At 44.6% G+C, this 23,340-nt stretch overlaps 1 protein-coding gene across 2 annotated transcripts in view; it reads right to left on the minus strand.

Annotated features, from left to right (window-relative positions):
- The window catches only part of LOC147727740 (uncharacterized), a 143,301-nt gene that overhangs the window by 74,286 nt on the left and 45,675 nt on the right, over positions 1–23,340 (minus strand). For both annotated transcript variants that reach the window (XM_086961743.1, XM_086961744.1), the window contains exon 3: positions 12,259–12,369. In XM_086961743.1, coding sequence (XP_086817869.1) covers positions 12,259–12,369 — 111 coding nt within the window. The remainder of the gene's footprint in view (positions 1–12,258; positions 12,370–23,340) is intronic.

The raw sequence follows: 23,340 nt of genomic DNA on the forward strand, positions 1-23,340 counted from the left end.
TTCTTTCTTAAAGAACGTAATATACAATTCAAACAACACAACCAAATGTTGATGGACATGATAGAGATGTGCCTTACACAGAATGTGTTTTATTTTGGAGAAGAAATCTATGTTATGTTATGTTATAATTTGATAAAGCGCAAACAGCTGCCCCAGCAAAGAGGCGTCCTGGCGCTAAGAACCACTATCAACAGATTAAAGGATGTGCTATGGGGTTTTCCTTCAGTCCAGGATATGTGGGTCTCACTATGGGGTGGTTGGGAACAAAAAATTGCATGGCACCCCAACAATGATAGATTTGTAAACAAAATCATCAAAAGGTAAAGATATATTGATGACCTTCTAATTGTGTGGGACGGTACAGAAAAATAATTTGAGGAATATTTTAAAATTCTTAACTCGACAGAGGCTAACATCAAATTTACATATTTCATCAGTAGCGATAGAGCTATTTTTCTGGATACCGAAATTTACATTGCCAACAATAAAATAGAAACCACCCTACATAGGAAAAAGACCTCAACCAATGCCACACTACACACAAATAGTTTCCACAAGGCGTCGGTGATTGAAAACATCCCATACGGAGAACGTTTCCGCGTACGTCGCATTTGTTCTGAAGAAAAAGAATGGGTAGAACACAGCCAAAAAGCAGTTGGCAGATTCAAACAACGTGGTTACAAAAGCAGTGTTATCAGACGAGGTTGGCAAAGGGCCAATGAGAAGAAACAAGAAGAAACTTTGAAAGTCAAACACAAACCACATAATGAGGAACACAAAACTGGGGAGCCAGTGAGACTCATCATGGACTACACCAGAGAATCCAAACAAATTGTAAAAATCTTAAGGAAGAATTGGAAGCTCTTACCATAAGATCCAACGGTGGGAAAAATCATGGGCAAACATCCCAATGTTACTTTCCGCCGTGCACAAAATTTAAGAGACAAACTGGTGCATAGTCATCACCAAAGCTTGGGAAAGAAGAAAGGAACGCAGTGGCTAAAGACATAAGGCTTTATAAAATGCCAAACTTGCAAGCTTTGCCAATTTGCGAAAAATACAACTACAGCAACCTTACCAAACAACAAAATATGGCAAATAAAAGAACTCATTACATGTAAAAGTCAATATGTTGTTTATGTGATTGAATGCCCATGTGCATTAAAATACATCGGAAGCACAAAATGTGAGTTAAAAAAGAGAATTCTCGAACATGTACGTGCTACTGCAAATCGGGACAGAAGCAACGCAGTTGCAAAACACATGGAGACAAACCATGGAGGCGATTGGAAAGCACTGCGCTTCTATGCGCTGGAAATGGTACCCATCAGTGAGAGAGGTGGGGACCGAGAAAAGAAATTGAGGCAAAGGGAATCTCGACAAATATTGAATTTCAGAACTTTGACCTCTTGGGGTCTTAACCAAAGTGAGGAACTTTATGTACATCTTTAGGGAATAGTTTGTCTCATCCTGGGTTTTAAAGAGAGATAGTTGGCATGGAAATGCACAGCTGTTATGTGTGTGAAAACGGGACGGTTTCTCCTTATATATTTTTCTGTGTTTTTTCTGTTAACTGACATAGTAGGAATATACATGAGCAGACATTGGGTACGAAAGATTGTGTAATGTAAATAAATCTACATCAAAAGGTCAAATACAATAGGGTGTGAGAGTGACAATATAGTTGCCCACTGGAGGGCTCAGTCAAAAATAGTCGGTAGACTTCTTTCACCAAATCCCATTGATATACCTCAGCCTATTGAGGGTGTTGTATTGTATGAACTGCTGAATTGCAGAGAAGCAATCAACACGCAGTGGATGAATAATACAAAATAGGGTGTGTGAATGACAAGACAGTTGCCCACTGGAGGACCAAAATCAATCAAATTAGTTAATAGAAGTCGGCAAGACTGCTTTCACCAAATCCCACTGTTATACCTCAGCCCACTGGAGGGTGCTATATTGCATGAACTGCCGCAGTACAGATAATCAATCGATATGTACGGTATAAATAACACAAAATAAAACATTGGATCCAATGATAAGCTATTCCCTCACATAATGGAGTAAGGGAATTACTTGACAATAACGCAGGGCGAAGATGTAAAGTAACCTTAGTCCCAATAAAAAGCCAAACGCTTTTAGAAATGAATAAACAAACACAGAAAGGAAAATCAAATTTAAAAGCAAATGAGACCAATGAAATTTAACATCAGTTTTCTAATAAAATTACACACACACTGCCTTTGCCTACATATACCAGAATACCTTGCTGTATTGAACGTAGGACTGATATCACGAGTCACATGGGTCATTGTAAACATTGTTATGGGTGCATTCAAACCTGTATGTTGTAACCGTGAGCAAGTTATCGGGGGATAACGAAACGCGTCGGTTTTGTGACCTGGGTGCTGTTGTTTTTTGATGGAATAAAAAGGACAATTTTGGGAACACGCTAATCCTGCGAGTGCGTTTTTCATTTTTTCTTCTCCTTGAGGAAGTTGTTGATGATATTTTTCGGCGAGGCTCTGCCGACGAAATCCGCACCAGAAACAGAGGCGCCATGGGTCTGGACAACTGAGCTGTCTTGTGGGAATATATATAAATTGTTTTTAACATGCACTAGAGCACTTTATTATACATAACACTGTTTTGAGAAAATGAACTGGTCTGCGTATTTGCACACTAAAAGATGGCCGCTGTAAAAGTTGTCTTATTACAATTGAACCGTCATTTATGTTGTTGATGTAAATAAGAAATGTGGCTTTAAATGGCGCCGTGTAACTTTGCACAGGTGAACACTGACGAAGCCTTTTGGCAAAACGCGTCTGTTGTGGGGGTAGGGGCTTGAATTAAAGAAAATTACAACCCATGGTATCGTGTGCTGGTCATCCTTCTAGCCGAATTGGAGTGGATCGTTTTGGAATATATATATATATATATATATATATATATATATATATATATATATATATATATATATATATATATATATATAAATATTCAGATAGTATGCCCTTGATGTTGATACACACGAATCACACTGCAGGGTCGCGTTAAAAATTGTTTATTCGCAAAGCGTTACGACCTCACTGTCTTTTTCACTAAGCTATGGATTTGAATGCCATGCACATATAAATATAGATATGGGTAACTGTAAAATATGTTTCGATATTGCCATCAAGGTGTTCTGGTGCCATCTAAACTATAAGATCAAGTGGTTTGTAAATGTCACCAGAACTCAGAGATGGCAATATGGGACCATGTTACACTGTATACATAATGGATTTTTACATCGCATGTTTATGTTAGGGTAGATAACTTGAAAAAGCTGTTTTCTTCAAAGTGAAGCTACTAATGTGCACTGATTGGAATTAACATGTTTAGGTTTTGCTTTCTTAAATACATTTCTGAGAAAATAATGAGAATGGTGAAGTTTGGTGAATGTAAGTAATTCAGTGACTGCAGCTTTTACTGCATGATTAAGGATTTAACACATCTGCTTAAAAATTTGGCACACCTAATTTACATCATTTGCAGTTTTAATAAAATTAGTTTCACAAGGAACAGTGGAATATTTTTTCCACAATGCTACAGCATACAAGAAATAAAAAATAAAACAAAGCCAACACATTTTTGACTCGCTTACGTAGCTGGGAGTTATAACTTCCACAGTGTCCACACTTCAAGCAAGGCCGACCTGATAGCAAAGTGAAGAATTAATTGGAGAAGCCACTGGTGATTGAGGAGAACTTGCCTGCCACAAAGAACAGGCAAACATTGAGGAAATATAAATTTTGGTCGAGTTGTGTTCCCTAGCGTGTACCCCACCGTCTCCATGTACGAGTTAAAGTGCATGTAACTTCCCTCCTGTGCCAGCTATGAAGACGCAAATACATTTACGTCCAACGTTAACATGTCCTCTTTCAGACCCACCCTGAATGGGTTGGATAGTCCGTTCCTAAGTATACTATGCCAACGTCTTTTTGTAGTGTACTCTACATGTTTTTCAGCTCTGGCAAAGTAGGCCCAGAATTTCTGCCATCGAGCCTTTTCCTTCCTTCTGACTCTGAAAGCCTCAGCCCAGGCTGCCCCCGTACCCGTGAACTCTGCCTTACTTCTAGCGCGGCTCAGCCTGCTGCCTGCCAAGACTGACTACAACCTTCGAGTTATCTGTTTCGCTCCTCGAAAATACATTCCTGCCTACTAGCTTCAGTAAACATTCCCCAGCTGCAGAGCCAAAGGGCCGGCCTGTCTCCGTGCAAGTAATTCATAGCCTCTGTTACCATGCTACCATGGAAGGCCCATGCCCCCACGCTTTTCATGCAGACACTCAGGCGCTTATACACGCACTCACAGTCAGTATAGAATAGCTTCTGCCCCAGAGACCTTTCCGCCCAGATAGCTCAGTTCCTAAACACCAGATATCAGATATGATAGAAGCACAAGTTGATCTGACATGCCAGACTTCTGTCTCTTTCCGTCAGTGCAAATGTCAAGCCCCCTGCACCCTCCAGTTTCACGTCAATCACACGTCATGCAGCTGCGCGCGCATCCAAGCCTCTGATTTCTGCTGACATTGCAACTTTCTGCTTAGTGCCACCCCTTTGTGACACCTATCTGTGACGTTTCTAGCACACACCTTCAGTTACGCCTAGTCCACGCCTTCTGATTACGCACTAGTAACACGTGGATGCTGTTATCTTGTCTACTCTCAGCTGTTACGCCTACTCTATTACTTCCTATGATGTAAATTAAGTATATAAGCTATGTATTGTTAATAAAACATTGCTCTATCCCTTCTTCCACCCTTGTGGTGGGAAGAACATGATATCCTGGTCTTGACCATTCCTTTTTAAGGAATAAAACCCCTAAGAACTCTAACACCACGGACTCTGTCTTCTTTCTTTCCGATTGAGTTATTATTGATTAAGTACTTACCTGCATAGAAATTACGACGGTAAATTATATATTTACATCATTTTGGCGCCCGAATAGGGACCCCTCCCCCACCTCACGCGCCGGTTGGTGCGTTGTAAGCTCTGTCCCCTGCCATCAGTTAGAAGGAAACTACGCGTACCGGCAGGATTTCCTGTATCTCCCTCTTGCCCACGGAGGTGACGAAGATTACGATCAGTACCCAGACGAGGCGGTGAGGAGTGCGGAGGATCCCGACCAGAGCCTAGCCGAAAGAAGCAAGGTCCGAGGTGTCAAGAGGCCCACCAGTTTTCCGAAGTTTTCCGAGGTTTTCCGAAGTTTTTCCGAAGTTTTCCGAAGTGTCGAGTCCAGTCGAGTTTTCCGAGGCCTTCTGTTTCCGTGCTTCCCGGTGAGTACCATTGCTGGGACGTATCTAGACGGGTTTGGGTACACAAGTCCGGTCTGCACTGTTTTTAGACAGTGTATCTGTACTGTTTAGCAGTACATCCGTTCTGCACCGCTTTAGCAGTGTATCTGTGCTGTTTAGCAGTACATCTGATATAGGGGGTAGCCATATATGTTTCAAAATGTCCTTTTATGTGATTAATGTCGTGGTACATACAGCATTGACTCACACTCAGACAACTGACACGACAAAGACAATAGGACCGACAAATTGTATGACCGTTAGGGATCCCGCACTAGATGTTATCGATATTCAGACACATGCTACCCCAGATGAAATAAAGAAATGGATTGAACTAGGAGGGATCCAGACAGATCAAGGTTGGATGACGAAGGGAAAATCTACATGGTTTCTCCCTGACTCTATGGTTCAAGTCATAATTAATACAGCACATAGTCCAGCACATCTAGGAGAAAAAGCGATGTTAGACAGTTTACAGAATCTCTGGAGCAATAAACACTTACGAGCAGCAGCAAAACAGAAAGTGCGTACTTGCATGATCTGTTGTCAGTTCAATCCAGGTAAAAGCGTCCCTGTAGAGCAAGGTGGATTTCATCCTCCCGATCATCCTTTTGAAGTCCTCCAGATGGATTATATCCAGATGGACCGTTGTCGAGGATTTAAATATGTCCTCGTAGTTGTTTGTGCACTGTCCCGTTGGACCGAAGCCTACCCAGTCCCAGATTACACTGCTCCGACCACTGCCAAGCAGCTGGTTCGGGAATTCTTCCCACGGTACGGCATGCCTCGTGTCGTGTACTCAGATAACGGTCAGCCATTCTCATCCGAATTAATGAAGCAGGTTTCCTTGCTGCTAGGATATCAATGGAAATTCCATTGTGTCCGACATCCCGAAGCCGCAGGCCTTGTAGAAAGGCATAATCAGACACTAAAGACACGTCTTGCTAAAATATGTCAAGAGAAAGGGGTCGACTGGATAGTCGCCCTGCCAGTAGCACTGTTCTATATGAGAATGGTTGCCCATTCAAGATCAGGACTATCCCCGTACGAAGTGGTTTTTGGTAGACCACCGAATATGTGGGGGACGCCCATTCCTAAGAAAATTACTGATGTTGATTGCAATATGTTGACAGATTACCTTGCCTCCTTGATGTCTGCACTCCAATCATGTCGTTCACAGGTTGCCGCAGCCTTCCCTGACAACACTGATGTAAAGCCGCATGATGTCCGTCCAGGTGACCTGATCCTCATAAGGAACTTTGACAGGAAAAGTCCGCTGGAGCCCCGCTGGAAATCGCCGAAGACCGTTCTACTTACTACGAGGACAGCGGTGAAAGTTGAGGGCCGAAAGGGGTGGATCCACATGAGCCATGTTAAATTATGCAATGGACTGAAATCCGACCCAGGCTCGTCCACCCCTTCCAAAGACTGTATCGAGCCCAGTGACTTTGAAGTTTCCAAACGAGAGAAAACTCCCCAAGAGGAGTACAGACTCAAGCTTCGATCTAGCAAGTCAGACAGTTTAATTGTTTAAGTCCTCCCCTAGGTGAATCGGTTAAATAGTTTCTGACATGTATCCTCTAGATCGAGATAGAGAGAGAGAGAGAGAATTCAAGAAACGTACATACTGCAAATCACTGCGTAGTCACTGTATAGTGACATTGTTAATCATGTTTTTTCTAAGTATTCTGATCATCGTTGCAAGTGTACTTCTTCCAATCTATTGCCCTATTTTCAAGCGTGAACAATCTGCTTACAACGTTTCTGCTGAACACTCTTTTAGCGAGTTACCTCCACATGAACTTTCTTACAGACTTGCGCTGCGCAACAACACATTCATTAGTATGTTACACCACTCCCATCAGACTAATAACGCTACAAACTGCTGGATATGTGGCCGACTCCCTCCCTACCAGAATTACAAGGGAGCTCTGCCCCTCTTTCCGTACCCGTTCACTCATAACGGCTCCTGTGGTGCATGGTTCAAAATAATTAATTCCTTAGATTCTGATATTGCTGTCCTCGACGGGAGCTGGGTTTGGGGAAACCTGAACTTAGTCCTGCTCAACGTCTGTTACCCTGATAAGGAGGGACTCCCTATTAGAAAAGGAACTGATCTAGAAAATGAAGTATATGGATTGAGTAATTACACAATTAACCTTATGATTCTTACTGTTGAATCCGAAGCTGCACCAGTCCTGCCCGCTATGCCAGTATTACCCGTCACTGGTGAATTATGTGTCAGAAAGAAAGGTTCAGTACACTTAGGTCATAGTAAATGTACTACTGTGGTCGAATTCAGTGATCATGGTAGATCATCCTTTAAAGTTACCCGTCATTCCTATTTTGTTTGTGGTCATACCGCATACATACGTCTGCCTCCAGATTGGGATGGTACCTGTTATATTGCATTCCTTCTGCCACCTGTCTTTCTAGCCCCTCCTGATTACCACAGAAACACAAATCTAGTAAAGAATAGACTCCGAAGAGATCTCCCGCTTGTCGACTATACGGAAACGGCATGGGAACAATACACCGATTTTAATAAAGGATTCTTTTTCTTTTTAGGCCCCGTCCAAAACAGTAAACTAATACGTAGATTAACTAGAACCCTTGAAGCTGTAGTACGTGAAACTGCCTCCGCCTTAGGTAACCTAACAGAGGAGCAATCTGCCATGCGGGTTGTTGTCCTTCAGAATCGTCTTGTTATTGACGTCATCTTGGCAGATAGAGGTGGAGCCTGTAAGGTCATCGGGTCAAGTTGCTGTGTTTTCATTCCACAAAACGCGCCATCTGTATATCAAGCTATTACACGTCTGCATAAGATTGCAAATCAGATACACCAGAATCCAGGCACCTGGACTTGGTCCGGTTGGTTCTGGACAACGTTAACTGCTTGGGGATGGAAGATCCTATCCTTCCTAGGCTTTGGCCTTGTCATAGTATAAATTATATATTTACATCAACATCCAGGAAGGAATGTACTTGAATGGAATAATGGTTATGAAGTGCTTTCGTGTGCTGAGAAGCTGGTGAGGGGGGTAATTTAGCACACTCAATAAGGAAGGCAGTGGTGGTCCGTCTCCCAACACCTAATAAAGTTTAAAAATATTGTAAGTCATATTATCCTTTAACAATTATCAATGTAGGCTCTAAGACCTCCATAATGAACGGCCTGTTTATTCCCATGTTCAGGTCCACACCAGCCCATGAACATTCGGCCTGGATACATTTGATTGGACAAAGATGTGCATAGAACTATGGGAGAGCTGGGACTGGACTGCCTATTTACATCAATACTGCCATCTCTCCCCAGTCATATTTTTGTTAGTGGTAGAACCTCTATGCATAATGTTTAAAAGGGCATCTGTAAGCTGAGGTTGAGGCTGGATAATAAGGTACACAGTCAAATTATAGGGGAATGATCTAGTGTAGTTGGAAAAAGAATACCGCAATCAATGCTGTGGTTCCTGGAGAAAGTTGAAAACTTCATACTGAAAGGCAAAAACACTCAGCCACCATGGGGGGCCTAGCTGGGGATGCCTTTGGGATCTGAAGTGCTGCACATACCGCTGGCATATGACATGTAACAAGGAGAGAGACTTCATTTGGGGCAATGTGGATAGGATTTTTGAGGATCCACCAAAGTCAATAGTCTTCAGGAAGACATTCCTCTGTGCTTTATGGGCTCAAAGGAGCAGCCAAAATAGGGATATTTCATAGATGCTTGCATGTGTTTTGGGGAGCGCCTGTATATCTTGACCACGGTGGCCTTTAGAGTGTTGGACAGTGTTCTAACCATTGAAGAGAGGGGTCAAATTCTGTAATAGATCATGCAGGACTATTTTAAAAATTCTGCATGATTACATAGGGTTGGGACAACCCAACTTTGAATGCTACTTACTATCTAGCCCCTCAACTCCATTTAGTGAATCGGTTGTACGTAGATGGAGAATACACAGAAATAACTAGCAAATTGTTGCAGTCGACTCTGGGGGAGATTTTATTTGGTCGCCGACCTGGTTCCATCATGTCCCACATTATAGACAGGTGGCCCATGGCCTAAAAAGTGGGTATTGCAAAACAACTGCGGGATGAGTCCATTTTAGTAGCATGCTCTATTCTGAATACTGCCATGCTTTGTGAAGATATCAGTCGACATATATTTTTCAAGGTGGTTAGAAAATAGGTGTAGGAACAGACTTATGACTTTTTTGGATATCCAGCAGACAAAAGACAAAATAAAATTACAGGACAATTTATACAAAATTTGAGGCCAACAAAGCCCACCAGAGACACTTAGGGACTGAGGGGGTAAATGACAAGGATGCTAAAGAAGATTAATTACTTGCCAGCACTGTTGCACGAGCAGCAATATAAACATTAACTTTACAGAAAGGACAGTTATCTTATGCCAAGAGGCGTAGGATACTCCAATGTAATGTCCTTCACTGTACCGTTTGGCATACGATGATTCCAATGCCCTAACTGAACTTCCACAGGGGTTACTTTTTTCAACTTGTTGTGGCTATTCCATTGTGGTGTAGTTCCTATTTTCCCAATAGGCTCTGCACATTGGAATAATATATTTAATAGATTAGACATAGGACTGCGGTCGACTAGGTCTCTATCGAATATATTAAACTTAATAGTGAGTGCCAGCTAGCTCAGAGGTCACTAGAAACTTTCTCGAATTCACAAGAAGGGATTTGTTTCTGACAAAAGCATAAACATGACAACTTTGTTACCCAAGAATAAGAAATGTATCTCTAGAGTCGCGGAAACAATAGATAAGTATTTCACTCAGTCACTCGTGCATGCTTAGTTTCTACAGAGGTGCAGAGAAATAGAGAGACGGGTGTTTCAATAAAAGGTTTTATTGAACAGTCTTCTTTCTCATGCAAGTAATGTGAACTGCTACAATCGTAATGCAGACTGCAAATTATAAAGCGTACAGCGAGAACAATATTATAAAATAATACTGTAAGAGCATTGTATGGTTTCTAAACCATATATAAATACATACAAAAATAAAAATGCCTAAAAATACCCAACTGGTGCTTCTAAAATACGCCTACCCCAATGTCCCTAACCTAAGTCTAGTACGAGGGAAGAAGTAAGTGTGGTGTAGCATAGGTTTAGTTTTTCTTTTCCAAGAATCTATCCAAGGACACAATGGGTCACCTTGGGCTATATGATTGCCAAACGTGATATCGCGCAGTTATAGGGATCGGAACGGGCCCCCTCGCTTCAAAGATGGGAGAATAATCTATATTAGAGTATGTTTAGGGAAAAAACTACGTATGTTGCAAGGGGGCGCCCCCGTAAATGGTCAACCATCTGGGGACCCTGGAATAGCTACAGGGGAGAAATGTTTATGCCGCCCTTCGAGGCTGTCTCCGATGATTCCCCCTCCTTGTGAAATTCCGATGATTTTCTTTATACTTGTATATTCTGTTGTCCCGGGTCGTTTGCTCAGCTACTGTACTTGACCCACTGTAATGTCTTTATGCTGATGTTTGTTTCAATAAAAAGAAATATTAAAAAAAAAGAATCTATCCAAGATTTCTCTAGGTTCTAATCAGCTCCATACCTTAGTTTAGAATGAAGGAGGTCTGCTATCTCAGTCTGGGGACTCGGTTTCCCAACACCCCGCAAGGGGAGCTTAGAAACTCTGGAGCTGGATTCTCGCTGAGAGAAATGCAGCCTCTCGATCAGTGCGTCAGCTGGAGGGTCGGCTTCCTTCGGCACTTGCTGTAGCGAGCTGCGTCGGGCAAGTAGATAGCCGAACTGCTCCGAACCACTGTGTCTTGCTAGAGCAAGTGAAGGCATATTTATACCTTGAAGTTGGGCATAATAACGTCAGGAAAGAACCCCTAGGGAATACTAGTTCTTTGCAAAGTACATGAGTTCTTGGACAAATCAATATTCTAGCAAGTGAAGGTCCCTGACTGCTTAAGCTGATTTTCCAAGAAATCGCTGTGACGTTTGGTACGGGTGGAAGTAGCCATGCCTGTATTTGGTTTGCATGGGCTATGTCTAAATAAGAGAATGATTTATATGCCTATATTAGGGGAATGTGGATTGTACCTATATAAGGGCATAAATCGGGAAAATTTACACTGAGCCTAAAACGCCACACAACACCATCTTATCCTAACAGTATGGCTTGAAGTAACGGATGGGCTATCTCAAGTGGCTGAACTAAAATGTCGACCTCAGAAAGCATGTCTGTTAGACGAATTGACATGACCAAAAAGAGTGAGGAAACATAGTTTTTATTAGTTTTGTCCAAGAAGGGCATAGTAATGGCCTTGGTTGTGCTCATAACACCAAAAGGGGAGACCTTGTTGAGAGATGTGCCAAATGGAGTCACAGCATTAGGTATGAAACAGAGTAACAGAGTAAAAAACTGCAGGAGCATTGTGTCGACCGGAAGTTAGACAAAAATGTTCTCCATTGTCCACAAAGTAATAGTAATCTTGTAACAGTGGGTTGTGATTCTCATGTAGTTACCTCCATATGAAATGTAAAGATGTCGATTGAGATTCTTTTGCCAATCATCACTTCCTTGGCAATGCGCAATGCTATAAACTTTGTTCTTACTTGACATTCTGTGCCCAAGGAGGGTTTTGTTGTTGCATTACTTATTTTTAACGTGAATGAAATGTGAATATATGCATATTTGAAATGGAGTTGCTCTGAAATGGCTGGCCCATTCTGACATATCTATGGTAACTGTCTAATATTTAGAAGGCTGATATGAAACATTTATGTTTGTAGGGTACATCAGGGTATATTAGCGCTTATGGCTCACAACATGCACAGATGTGTTGATACGTATGGTAGCTGTGGAGAAGAGAACCTGAACAGTGCTCAATGCACATTAAAGGTTTTCCAAACATCTCACTTACTTGGGGAGCAATAAATGTTTTGCCTCTGATGACAGTTCTCCTGGTCCAGGTGACACAAATCTTTTTTTTCCTTAGCTCGTAATGAAAAAACTGTGGTTGCAATTAGAGGACCTGTTGGGAGAAAATACAGAAAAGGACAAATAATCAGATCGCTTGTGTGTGGTAGAAATATGGAGAAAAGTGTGGGCTTACCGATTATCACATGTTGTTGCTTCACATCCACAATCTAGTAAAATACAGAGGGGCCAATTTTCAAAGGTATGAGAAGTAGTACTCTAGTATGTCAAAAATGCATATGCAGTTTATTCAAATAAAACGGAATGTGCCAACTTCGCACTTTTAAACTATGGAGTTGGATGTTTTGAGGCTATTTCGCAAAGGCATTAAGAAATTAATGCAAATCATAACTCGCACACTAAATGTAATGCTCATGACATCACCCTTAATAAAACAGATGCAATTACAAATGTTCAAATCATCCTACAGATGTTATTAGACATCACATTACCCTTGACAGAGGCGACTATGAAAATGGTGAAATTAATTAGTTTGATTATGGGCTGTTGTTTAATTAAATTTCACTTTCAGGTGCTGATATTTATTGTCATAACTATTGTGAGGCCATAAGCATTGCTTTCGGAGTGTAAGTTATAGTTTTCATAGCTGTTGTGAGATTTGTAGATTGTGCTCTTAACCGTAAGTTCATAAGGTTTTTAGTTTCAATTTGTAACCATAATGGCACTTTAACTGTTTTTTAAACATATGTTGAGGTGTTATGACCAATGTTGCACAAAGCTTCACAAAAACTTTCCTTTTTTCTATGAGTTATGGGGATTTTTGGATAGTATACAACATTCAAGACTTCCCTGTGCCCAACCTTCCGTGAGTGGCCATCCCCACCTAGGGACTGCCTTTAGCAGTGCGCACAGGAGCTGGTCACAGGCCTGGGAATAGACACTCACAACCATTCGGCTGTGCATGGAGTTTGGAGTTGACCAGAGGTCCTGGCCTCTTCCAGGCTCTACACCCAACACTCCATGGGTGGCCAACACACGCTGCGCCCAGCTGAAGGCTCCCCACCATGCGCAGGCAGCCTTTTCCAGCCTCTACACCCAGCGCATCATAGGTGGTGAACAGTCACATCGTAAGGCTTTCAGCATTGTGCGATGAGGCAGTGGGGACTGGGTGCAGGGCCTGACTTCTGGCCATATGTGGAGTCCCAATTTCCATGCTTGGCACCCATCACATCGTGGGCTGCCAACCCCAGCTGTGCATGGCCTTCAGCTGGAGGAAGCGGGGTTGTGTAGGGCCCTGCCTACAGCCTGCCACTCTGCTAGTCTGTTCATACTCTGAGACTGGCCAACATCCGATGTGCCTGGACAATTGCCATATGCAGCAAGGGTTGGATGAAGTGCCTGGCCTGCCCTGAACTCTGTGGGCAGTCAACTCCTGCTATTCACAGCATTTAGTCAGGCCCTACCCTGTGCAGGAGTCCATGCACTATTGGAGGCAGCTAGGCCCTGCAACCACCACTCCATGTGCGCCTATCCCCAAAGTGGGGCCATTGGTAAAGCACAGCAATAGTGCTCTATATATAATTTATTTATAAAAACAATACAAAAGTTCTGGAGATCCTATGCTGGATCCACAAATCATGAGGCCTAGGAGGCTTTGCTGGAAAAAAGGAAAGTCCAGAATCTGCAAATCCCATAATAACAATTGGTATGGGCCCCCCACATGGGCCTGGTGATTCATGGAAGGTTCATATGCCCTTTTTCTTTTTCCGAACATGGTGCTTAGTGTTGTGCAATGGCAGCCACAGCAGAAATGTTTCTGTGAAGGCCATGCAATCAGAATACCGTAGATTCATGAGTCCAGAGCTAGATCCACAAAATAGCAATGCACAAAGGGAGGACACCCTTCCTAATCCATTGTGTAGCCGCAGACGATTTGTGAAATAATAGTGCAGATATTTCTAAAATGTAAAATATTTATGCTGCACACATCCACCTTTTTAAACACTAATTTCTTTAAAACTACTCCATGGATTTACACCAAACAAACAAAAGTATAATCATTGAGTAAAGTTCTATCTTTCTATCAGATTTGACCTCACCCCTCACAGGATCTCTGCAACAACCTTACAGACATCTTCCATGACAAGATCTACAGAAACTTCAAACCCTAGCCAAAGGCCACCGACTTCTTCAAGCAACACAATGACCCCGCTACCACCACAGACATCCGACTAACTTAATGGAGCCAACTCGCCCCACAGGACACCACCTGCATCATGAACTTTGTCAACTCAGGGGCCCCAACCAATCCATGCCCTCACCACATCTTCATCCTAGCGGAAGCCAGAATCAGCCACATACTCATCACAACACCTCAATTGCCATAGCCACTTTCCTCGAGGACTGAAAACAAGCAGAAGTCAACGTCCTACTAAAGAAACCATCGGCAGACCCTAGAGAACTCAACAACTACTGACTGGTCTCCCTGCTCCCAGCCAAAGTATTAGATAAAGCCATCAACCAACAACTCTCCTCACATCTGGAACGGAACCTCCTACTCGACTCCACCCAATCCAGATTTCAAAGCAACCACAGCACCGACAAAGCCCTCATTGCGGCTACTGACGACATCCGAGCCCTACCCGACAAAGAAGAGACTGTGGCTCTGATCTTCTTAACCCTCTTGGTAGCCTTTCACTGCGGTCTTCCACAACCCACACTCATCACAAGGCTGCACAACAGCATCCAAGGAGCCGCTCTCAGATGGATCGCCTCTTTCCTCACCGGAAAAAAATACAAAAACACTGCCTTCACCTCCGAAATTAAAGAAATTATCTGTAGAGTACCCAAAGGATCCTCGCTCAGCCCCATCCTCTTCAACAGTTACATACCTCTGTCCAGCATCTCCAAAACCCAAGAACTCAACATCATAACCTACGCCGATAACACACTAAATCCTCTACCTCTCCGAAGACACCACCAAGACCAACTTCCACAACTGCATGACAGATGTCACTGGCTGCATGAAGGACAACTGCCAGAAGCTCAGCACGTACAAGACAGAGGTACAGCTTTTCAGAAACAAAAACTCCCCTTGGGACACATCCTGGTGGCCTTCAGAACTCTGATCTCCTCTTATGTCCACTGACCACACTAGGAACTGAGGCATCATTCTGGACAACAAGCTAGCCATGACGACTCAGGTTAACTTTGTCTCCTCCGCATCCTTTGTAAAATTTTCAAATGGTTGCCCCAAAGCTCAAGATGCATCTTAGATCTGGGGGTCTCTATTTGGCAATGATATTCACCTTTGTCCAAATTGGGACCCTTACTTCTAAGTCAGGATAAGGGGATTACACTCCTTAATAACCCCTGCTCACCCCCTTGATAGCTTGGCACGAGCAGACAGGCTTATCTCAGAGGCAGTGTGTTAAGCATTTGTGAATATACAACGTAATACTGTGAAAACACAACAGATTGACACAACACAGGTTTTATAAAAATAAGTATTCTTTATATAGACTTAAACACAAGACCACAGACGAGAAAAATCCACAATACTACACTTAAGATTGCTTAAAAGATGATTCAAGTTGCTTAGTTTAAGTTGATGATAAATGCGACACAGTTCTCAATAAAGTACCTGGATGCGTAATGCAAAGTAAACAAAAGGCTCGCAAAAGGGGAGATGCGTCGGTTCCGTGATCCGGAGGAGATGATGCGTCGTGCCTCAATGCTTGCGCAGAGTAGGGGATGCGTCGTGATCCTTACCATTGCATGAGGTGATGCGTAGATTCTCGGCCTGTGGGCCCGTTGCAGTGCCCAAGATGGCGCCTTGATGCGATGCGATGATCCGGTTGTGATGCGAGAAGATGGTCGCCCTTGATGCGGCGATGCGATGACACCGTGGCAGCCTTACGACGACTCTGTACTTTGGAGCCGCGACAGGCCCTGCAACAGGCTTCTCCGGTGATGCGATGGCGACTCTCTCGATGGCGTCACGCTTCTCCGGTGATGCGACAGCAAGCAGCTTCGATGAACACACGCTTCCAGGGAGATGCGCCGAAGGCTCGCTCTTCCAGTGATGCGACGATCTCAGCTGCCGCAGCAACACGCTTCCTCTCGATGCGTCTCGCTTCCAGCTCCCAGTGACACGCAAATGTCTGGAGTTGAGAATTCCCAGCAAGGAAATTCAGAGGGGAGCTGGAGATTAAGTCCTTTGTCCCTGAGAATTCCGCAGGAGGCAAGCACAGTTCAAGCCCTTGGAGAATATTCTGTAGAAGAAAGTTCCTTAATAAGTTCCTTCTCCTTTCCCTTGACAATGAAGCAACCACTGCAGGCCAACCCAGCAAACAGCACACTGGCAGAGGGGCAGTACAACTCCTGCAGCTTCCTTGTTTCTTCTCCTTGGCAGAAAGGTTTCTTGTCGAGAAGTGATCTAATTTCTTGGGATCAGGGTCCCAATATTTATACCTCAACATCCTTTGTTCTCTGAAGGCAGAGAGGCCTCTGTCTAGTCCAAACCAGTTCCTGATCACTTTGCTTATATGACTACCTTCTTCCTTTCACTGTACAGGGCAGATACATCAGCCGCCCCACAGGAGGTGGAGCCAGCACAGGGGAGAGAAGATACAGCTCTGAAGCACTCTGTGGACATGATTCGTCCTCTCCTTTCACATTGCAGGGCAGAGACATCAGACAAGCCACAGGAGGTGGCGCCAGCATTGTAGAGGGAAAGCCCAGCCCTGTTCAGGTCCCAGGTGCAACCCCTCCCTTCCATCTAGATGCAGATCTCTCTATTCACCACTGAGCTGTCCCAGCCTATCTCCTGGAATCCCCCAGCCCTGTTACTCACAAACCCAGGCAAGGAATACACAACCTAGCAGAGGCAGGCCTGGACAGTTAGGCAAGCAAATACCTACTTTCTAAAAGTGGTATTTTCAAACACAGAATATTAAAACTTTACTAAAAGATGTATTTTATTATTCTGAGTTCGGGCATACTAAATTCGAATTTCTTCCATGTTCCCTGAATCAGTTAGGATTATAAGAATGCAATCATCTAACTGCCCATTCTAACCTATGAGAACAGGTAGCCTTCAATAGTGAAAAACGAAAATGGCTGTAATTCACTATTAAAACATGCTACACACATCAGAGCATGTCCTACCTTATACAGACCCCCCAAGATATAGCGGCATGGATTCGCAAATTTAGCGGCACAAATATGGAAATTTAGCGGTACAAATATGGAAATTTAGCGGCATTTTTGCGGCACTTTATTTTACTCATAATCATTCATTTTCAGCCTTAAATCAATGGAAACTGTTTTAGCAGAGGATTCCACTTTGAATAGGCAGCCTGGGATATGGAATAGAGGAAGCAGCCCACAGGTGAAGGCTGTTATCCCTTGGAATTGCAATTCTTCATCTGAAATCGCGAAATCCTGGAGGGTCTGCTTAGGGCGCCCCACTGCTATTTGCGTTGCGTGGAGGGGAGCCTGGTCAGGAGTGGAGGACCAAAGAAAGTAAAAATACTTATGAGTTCTTAGCTGTAAATGCTCTCGAAAATATTAATATCGGCCAGTTTTTGTGAACTTTTCTTTTTTTAATTAATGATCGACAGGCAGGTTCCCTAGGCAGTTTGGAACAGATAATCTTATTAAAAAATGAAAACTAAATGTGTAAAAAATTGCAGGACTTGCTTTCCACAAATGTCCTTGAAATATTGTGCAAAACTTTGCATATTTCACTAAAGGCATTGGAAAAACTTAGGAAATGTAATTTAAGGTTCAAAGTTGTATTTTTGAAATCATTGGAGAAATAATCTAAAAAAAAGGCAGAAAAAAGTAATAAATTCACAATTTGCAGATCCCACATACTAGAAAAATAAACATAATTTCCTTACGAGTGTTTTGACTAATTTTGCAAATCTCCCACCTTCCCAAACACTGACATGTAGCAGGACATTTTCCCAGGAAAAAAAAACGCCAGGGGCTTCACTAACAACTAACTAAATAAAAATTATATGACGGATCGCAGACCACTCTCTGACCCACAGACATGGACAGAAGCCCACATACACAAAACACTCCTTTCAAGTCAAACAGCCATTTCCTAATCCTGCTTTCTGAGAAGGCAAGCGTTTGCTGAGACATCACAATAAGAGCAGTGGTACACGAACAATAAAATTCAACAAAAGGCAGTACGGCATGGAGCGTGCTCACCAGGCACTCCTCACTCAGTCCACCGGCACTTGTACATTTATTAAGCAATCTTTCCCTAGACATTAGTGCCAAGAAATGCACGGGCAGCAGAAAACGGATAACATCCTTCCGCAGCCTGAGCCGACCTACACTCTCTCTGAGCCTCAGGCGTCAGGATGAGAGTAAAAGTCCTGTTCCCGGAGCGAGGCGCCAGCTGCATTTGCACATCAAAGCCACATAGGCTAAAGGATTGGATCTTATCAAGTGGGAGGCAGCAGGTATTCGACGGCTGGACGGCAGCAGTAGTAACATGTGCTCAAACAGCCACTTAAAGGGCAATGTTTGTTTTGATGACACTTTCTTTATAGTTATCGCGGTAATAATTGTAAACATCGCGGTACTCACCCGATTTCGCGATTTTTTTGCAAATCGCGAAATCGCGAAAAGCTGGAGGGTCTGCTTATAGTTACAATGCACCCTGCCCTTGGGCCTACAATAGGGGTGTCTAATATGAAGCAAAGGGAAGGTTTAGGGACTGGCAAGTCGACATGACAGTGCTAGACTGCACACAGGCCTTGCAATGGCAGGCCTGCAACATACTTTACAAGCTGCTTCTGTGGGTGGCACAACCAGTGCTGCAAGCCCAGCAGCAGCATTGATTTACAAGCCCTGGGCACACATGGTGCACAGTACTAGGGGCTGACAGATAAATCAAATAACCAAATCATGGAATAACCAATGAATACATCAATTTAACATAGGGAGCACTTGCACTGTGGCACTGATTAGCAGTGGCACAGTGCCCAAAGCATAAAACCAGCAAAAACATATATGTAAATTGATACTTGTATAGCGCACTACTCACCCGCAAGGGTCTCAAGGCGCATGTACGAATACCGCTGTGGAACCCATTTGGCTTTCCCTGTGAGGCGTCCACTCCTGGGCAACCCCAAGGTGGAGGCCAGGCATCCTTAGCGTTGTGAGGGCCGTTGTGGAGATTAAGCAAGCTATATCAAAACAGAGGAGGCAATCCGTCAAAATGGAAGGGAGACTCAAGCCAATGATGCCAGGTCTAACAAGTGTCCCCTCCAGCTGAAAGGTGGGGAGAACTAGCCTTCCCCTTGGGAGTTGTCTTCACTAAGGCGGAAAAATCTGGACAGACCATCAGCGTTGGCATGTTCTGTACCAGGGCGGTGTTCCACCGTAAAGTCCATACCCTGTAGGGAAATGGACCACCTCAACAACTTTGGGTTCTCACCCCTCATCTGCATCAGCCATCTGAGAGGCCTGTGGTCGGTCTGAACCAGGAAAAGAGTCCCAAACAAGTATGGTCTCAACTTCTTCAGCGCCCAGACCACAGCAAATGCCTCACGCTCAATTGCACTCCACGTCTGTTCCAGTGGAAGCAACCTCCTACTGATGAAGGCTACAGGTTGGTCTATGCCCTCTTCATTAATCTGTGATAGAACAACCCCCACACCATGCTCTGAAGCATCTGTCTGTACAATGAATTATTTTGAGAAGTTGGGTGTCTGAAGCACGGGTGCTGTGCACATGGCAGTCTTCAGGGCGTCAAAAGCTTTCTGACAGGTGTCAGTCCAGTTCACTTTCTTGAGCTGCTTCCTGGAAATCAGCTCAGTCAAGGGTGCAACAATGTTGCCATACCCCTTGACAAACCACCTGTAGTACCCCGTGAGTCCTAAAAAGGCTCTCACCTGTGTCTGAATCTTTGGGGGTTCCCATGCTAGGATGGTATCAATCTTGGGTTGTAGGGGCGCCACCTGGCCGCTTCCTACCTGGCGACCCAAGTACACCACGGAACCCTGCCCGAACTGGCACTTACTCGCCTTGATCGTGAGGCCTGCCTTTCGCAGTGCCATCAACACTTCCCAGAGGTGCTGCAGATGTTCTTCCCAACTGGCGCTGAACACTGCAATGTCATCTAGGTAGGCAGCACTGAAATGCTCCAGCCCAGCCAACACCAGGTTGACCAACCTCTGAAAGGTGGCAGGTGCATTCTTCATCTCAAAAGTCATAACCCGGAATTGGTAGTGTCCATCCGATGTGGAGAATGATGACCTCTCCTTAGCCCCATCAGTCACGGTGATCTGCCAGTACCCAGATGTCAAATCAAACATGCTGAGGTACCATGCAGCCCCTAACCGATCAATGAGCTCATCAGCTCTGAGGATGGGGTGGGCGTCAGTCCTGGTGACTGAATTGAGCCCTCTGTAGTCCACACAGAACCGGAGTTCGGGTGTGGCACCCGGCGAGGCAGCCTTTGGGACCAAGACCACTGGGCTGGCCCAAGGACTGTTTGAGGACTCAATAACCCCTAAAGCAAACTTCTTTGAGATTTCATCCTTAATGTAAGCCCTAACCTTGTCAGTCACTCTGTAAGCCTTGTGCTTCACAGGAGGACTGTCTCCAGTGTCCACATCATGGACGCCCCACTCTGTGACACCAGAAACCAAGGAAAATAGATCGGAGAATTGCCCCAACAGTTGGCGACAATCTTGCTGCTGATCAGGGGTCAGTGTGGCAGAGAGGCTGCAACCATCCACTGACCCATCTTGCTCTGTTGGAGACAGGAGGTCAGGAAGAGGCTCGGTCTCCTCCTCCATTCCATCATCCGTCTCTAGGAGCATGCCCACTTCGGACCTTTCTAAGTGGGCGGTTCACATGCAGGACCCTCAAGGGGTTCCTGGGAGACTGCAAGTTCACCAGATAAGTGACATCACTCTTGCTCTCCACCAGCTCATATAGACCGTTCCACCTGCCTGGGAGTGCACAAGGCTCCACAGGGGCCATGACCCAAACTTTCTGTCCAGGCTGAAGCTCAATCAGAGTGGCATTCTGATCGTACCACCGCTTCATTTCCTCCTGGCTGGCTGCCAGATTCGCCTGAGCGAGATCTCTGAAACGCAGAGTCTGTTTCCTGAAGATCAGCATGTAACTATATTCATCCTGGGGAGGTTTGCTGGGAGATTGCTCCCAGCCTTCCTTGACCAAATTCAAAGGTCCTCTTACCGGGTGACCATACAAAAGTTCAAAAAAGGCTGAACCCTAGGGACTTTTGCGGCACCTCACGGTAGGCAAACAGAAGGCATGGGAAGAAGGCGTCCCACTTACGCCTCATTGGTTCCTCAAGACCCATGATCATGCCTTTAAGGGTCCGGTTGAATCTCTCATCCAGCCCATAACCTTGTGGTTGGTAAGGAGTGGTGAACTTGTAGGTAACACCACACGCCTTCCACAGAGACTTCATATAATTAGAAATGAAGTTTGTACCACGGTCAGACACCACCTCTCTGGGGAACCCCACACGGGAGAAGATCTTCATCAGTGCACGTCCCACCACGAGGGCCGTCAGTGTCCTGAGCGGAACAGCGTCCGGGTACTGGGTAGTATGGTCCACCAAGACCAGGATAAACCTGTTGCCCATGGCTGCCTTGGGGTCCAGTGGCCCCACAATGTCAATGCCCACCCGTTCAAATTGGATACTGACTACAGGGAAAGGTTGGAGAGGGGCCTTGTGCCTCCTTCCACTTTTCCCACTTACCTTGCAAGTTTGACAGGTCCTACAATGAGTATCTGAACTCTTACGCATCTGGGGCCAATAAAAGTGGGAGATAAGCCTTTCAAAGGTCTTGTTCTGCCCCAGATGACCAGCTAAAGGAACATCATGAGCCAAACCCAGTAGGATGGCTCTGAAGCGCTGCGGTACCACCAGCACACAGGCTGACCCAGGCTCAGCAACCTTCGGCTAGCTATACAGGAGACTATTTTCCAGGTCGATCCAATGCGATCCAGACTGATCACCTGCTGCCTGGTTTGTGGCCTGTTGCCTCAAACCCACAAGAGAAGGGCACTTCTGCTGGTCTTCACAACATTCCTCCCTGGAGGGACCCCCTTCTTGCTGCCAATGGGTCAGCTCAGGTAGGTTCCCCAGTTCAAAAACTTGCTCCCCTGTAGGTTCAAGGGCATCCCCCTCAATGTCTGCCTCCTCCTGAATCATGGGAACAATGGGTGCTGGTTTCCCGCGCCCCCTACCTCTTCTCTTTAAGGAAGGTCCCTGGGCCATACTTTCAGGCTCCAGGGTCTCTTGAACACCCTTAGCTGCCATAGACTGAGTGGTCACACAAGCCCACTCAGGCAGACCCAACATCTCAAGGCAGAGAGGCCTCTGCCTAGTCCAAACCAGTTCCTGAGCACTTTGTTTACATGACTCTCTTCTTCCTTTCGCTGTACAGGGCAGAGACATCAGACAGGCCATAGGAGATGCAGCCTACATTGAAGAGGGAAGGCCCAGCCCTGTTCAGGTCCCAGGTGCAAGTCCTCCCTCCCATCTAGAAGCACATCTCTCTATTCACCACCGGGCTGCCCCAGCCTGTCTCCTGGAATCTCCCAGCCCTGGCACTCACAAACCCAGACAAGGAATACACAACCTAGCAGAGGCAGGCCTGGACAGTTAGGCACGAAAATACCTACTTTCTAAAAGTGGTATTTTCAAACACAGAATATTAAAACCAACTTTACTAAAAGATGTATTTTATCATTCTGAGTTCAGGCATATTAAATTTGAATTTCTACCATGTTCCCTGAGTTAGTTAGGATTATAAGAATGTAATAATCTAACTGCCCATTCTGGCCTATGAGAACAGGTAGCCTTCAATAGTGAAAAACGAAAATTGCTGTAATTCACTATTAGAACATTCTACACACATCAAAGCATGTCCTACCTTATAGTTACAATGCACCCTGCCCTTGGGCCTACCATAGGGGTGTCTAATATGAAGAAAAGGTAAAGTTTAGGGACTGGCAAGTGGGTACACTTGGCCAAGTCGACATGGCAGTGCTA

This window comes from Lissotriton vulgaris, chromosome 3_1 (assembly GCF_964263255.1).
Source record: "Lissotriton vulgaris chromosome 3_1, aLisVul1.2, whole genome shotgun sequence".
Taxonomy (NCBI): domain Eukaryota; kingdom Metazoa; phylum Chordata; class Amphibia; order Caudata; family Salamandridae; genus Lissotriton; species Lissotriton vulgaris.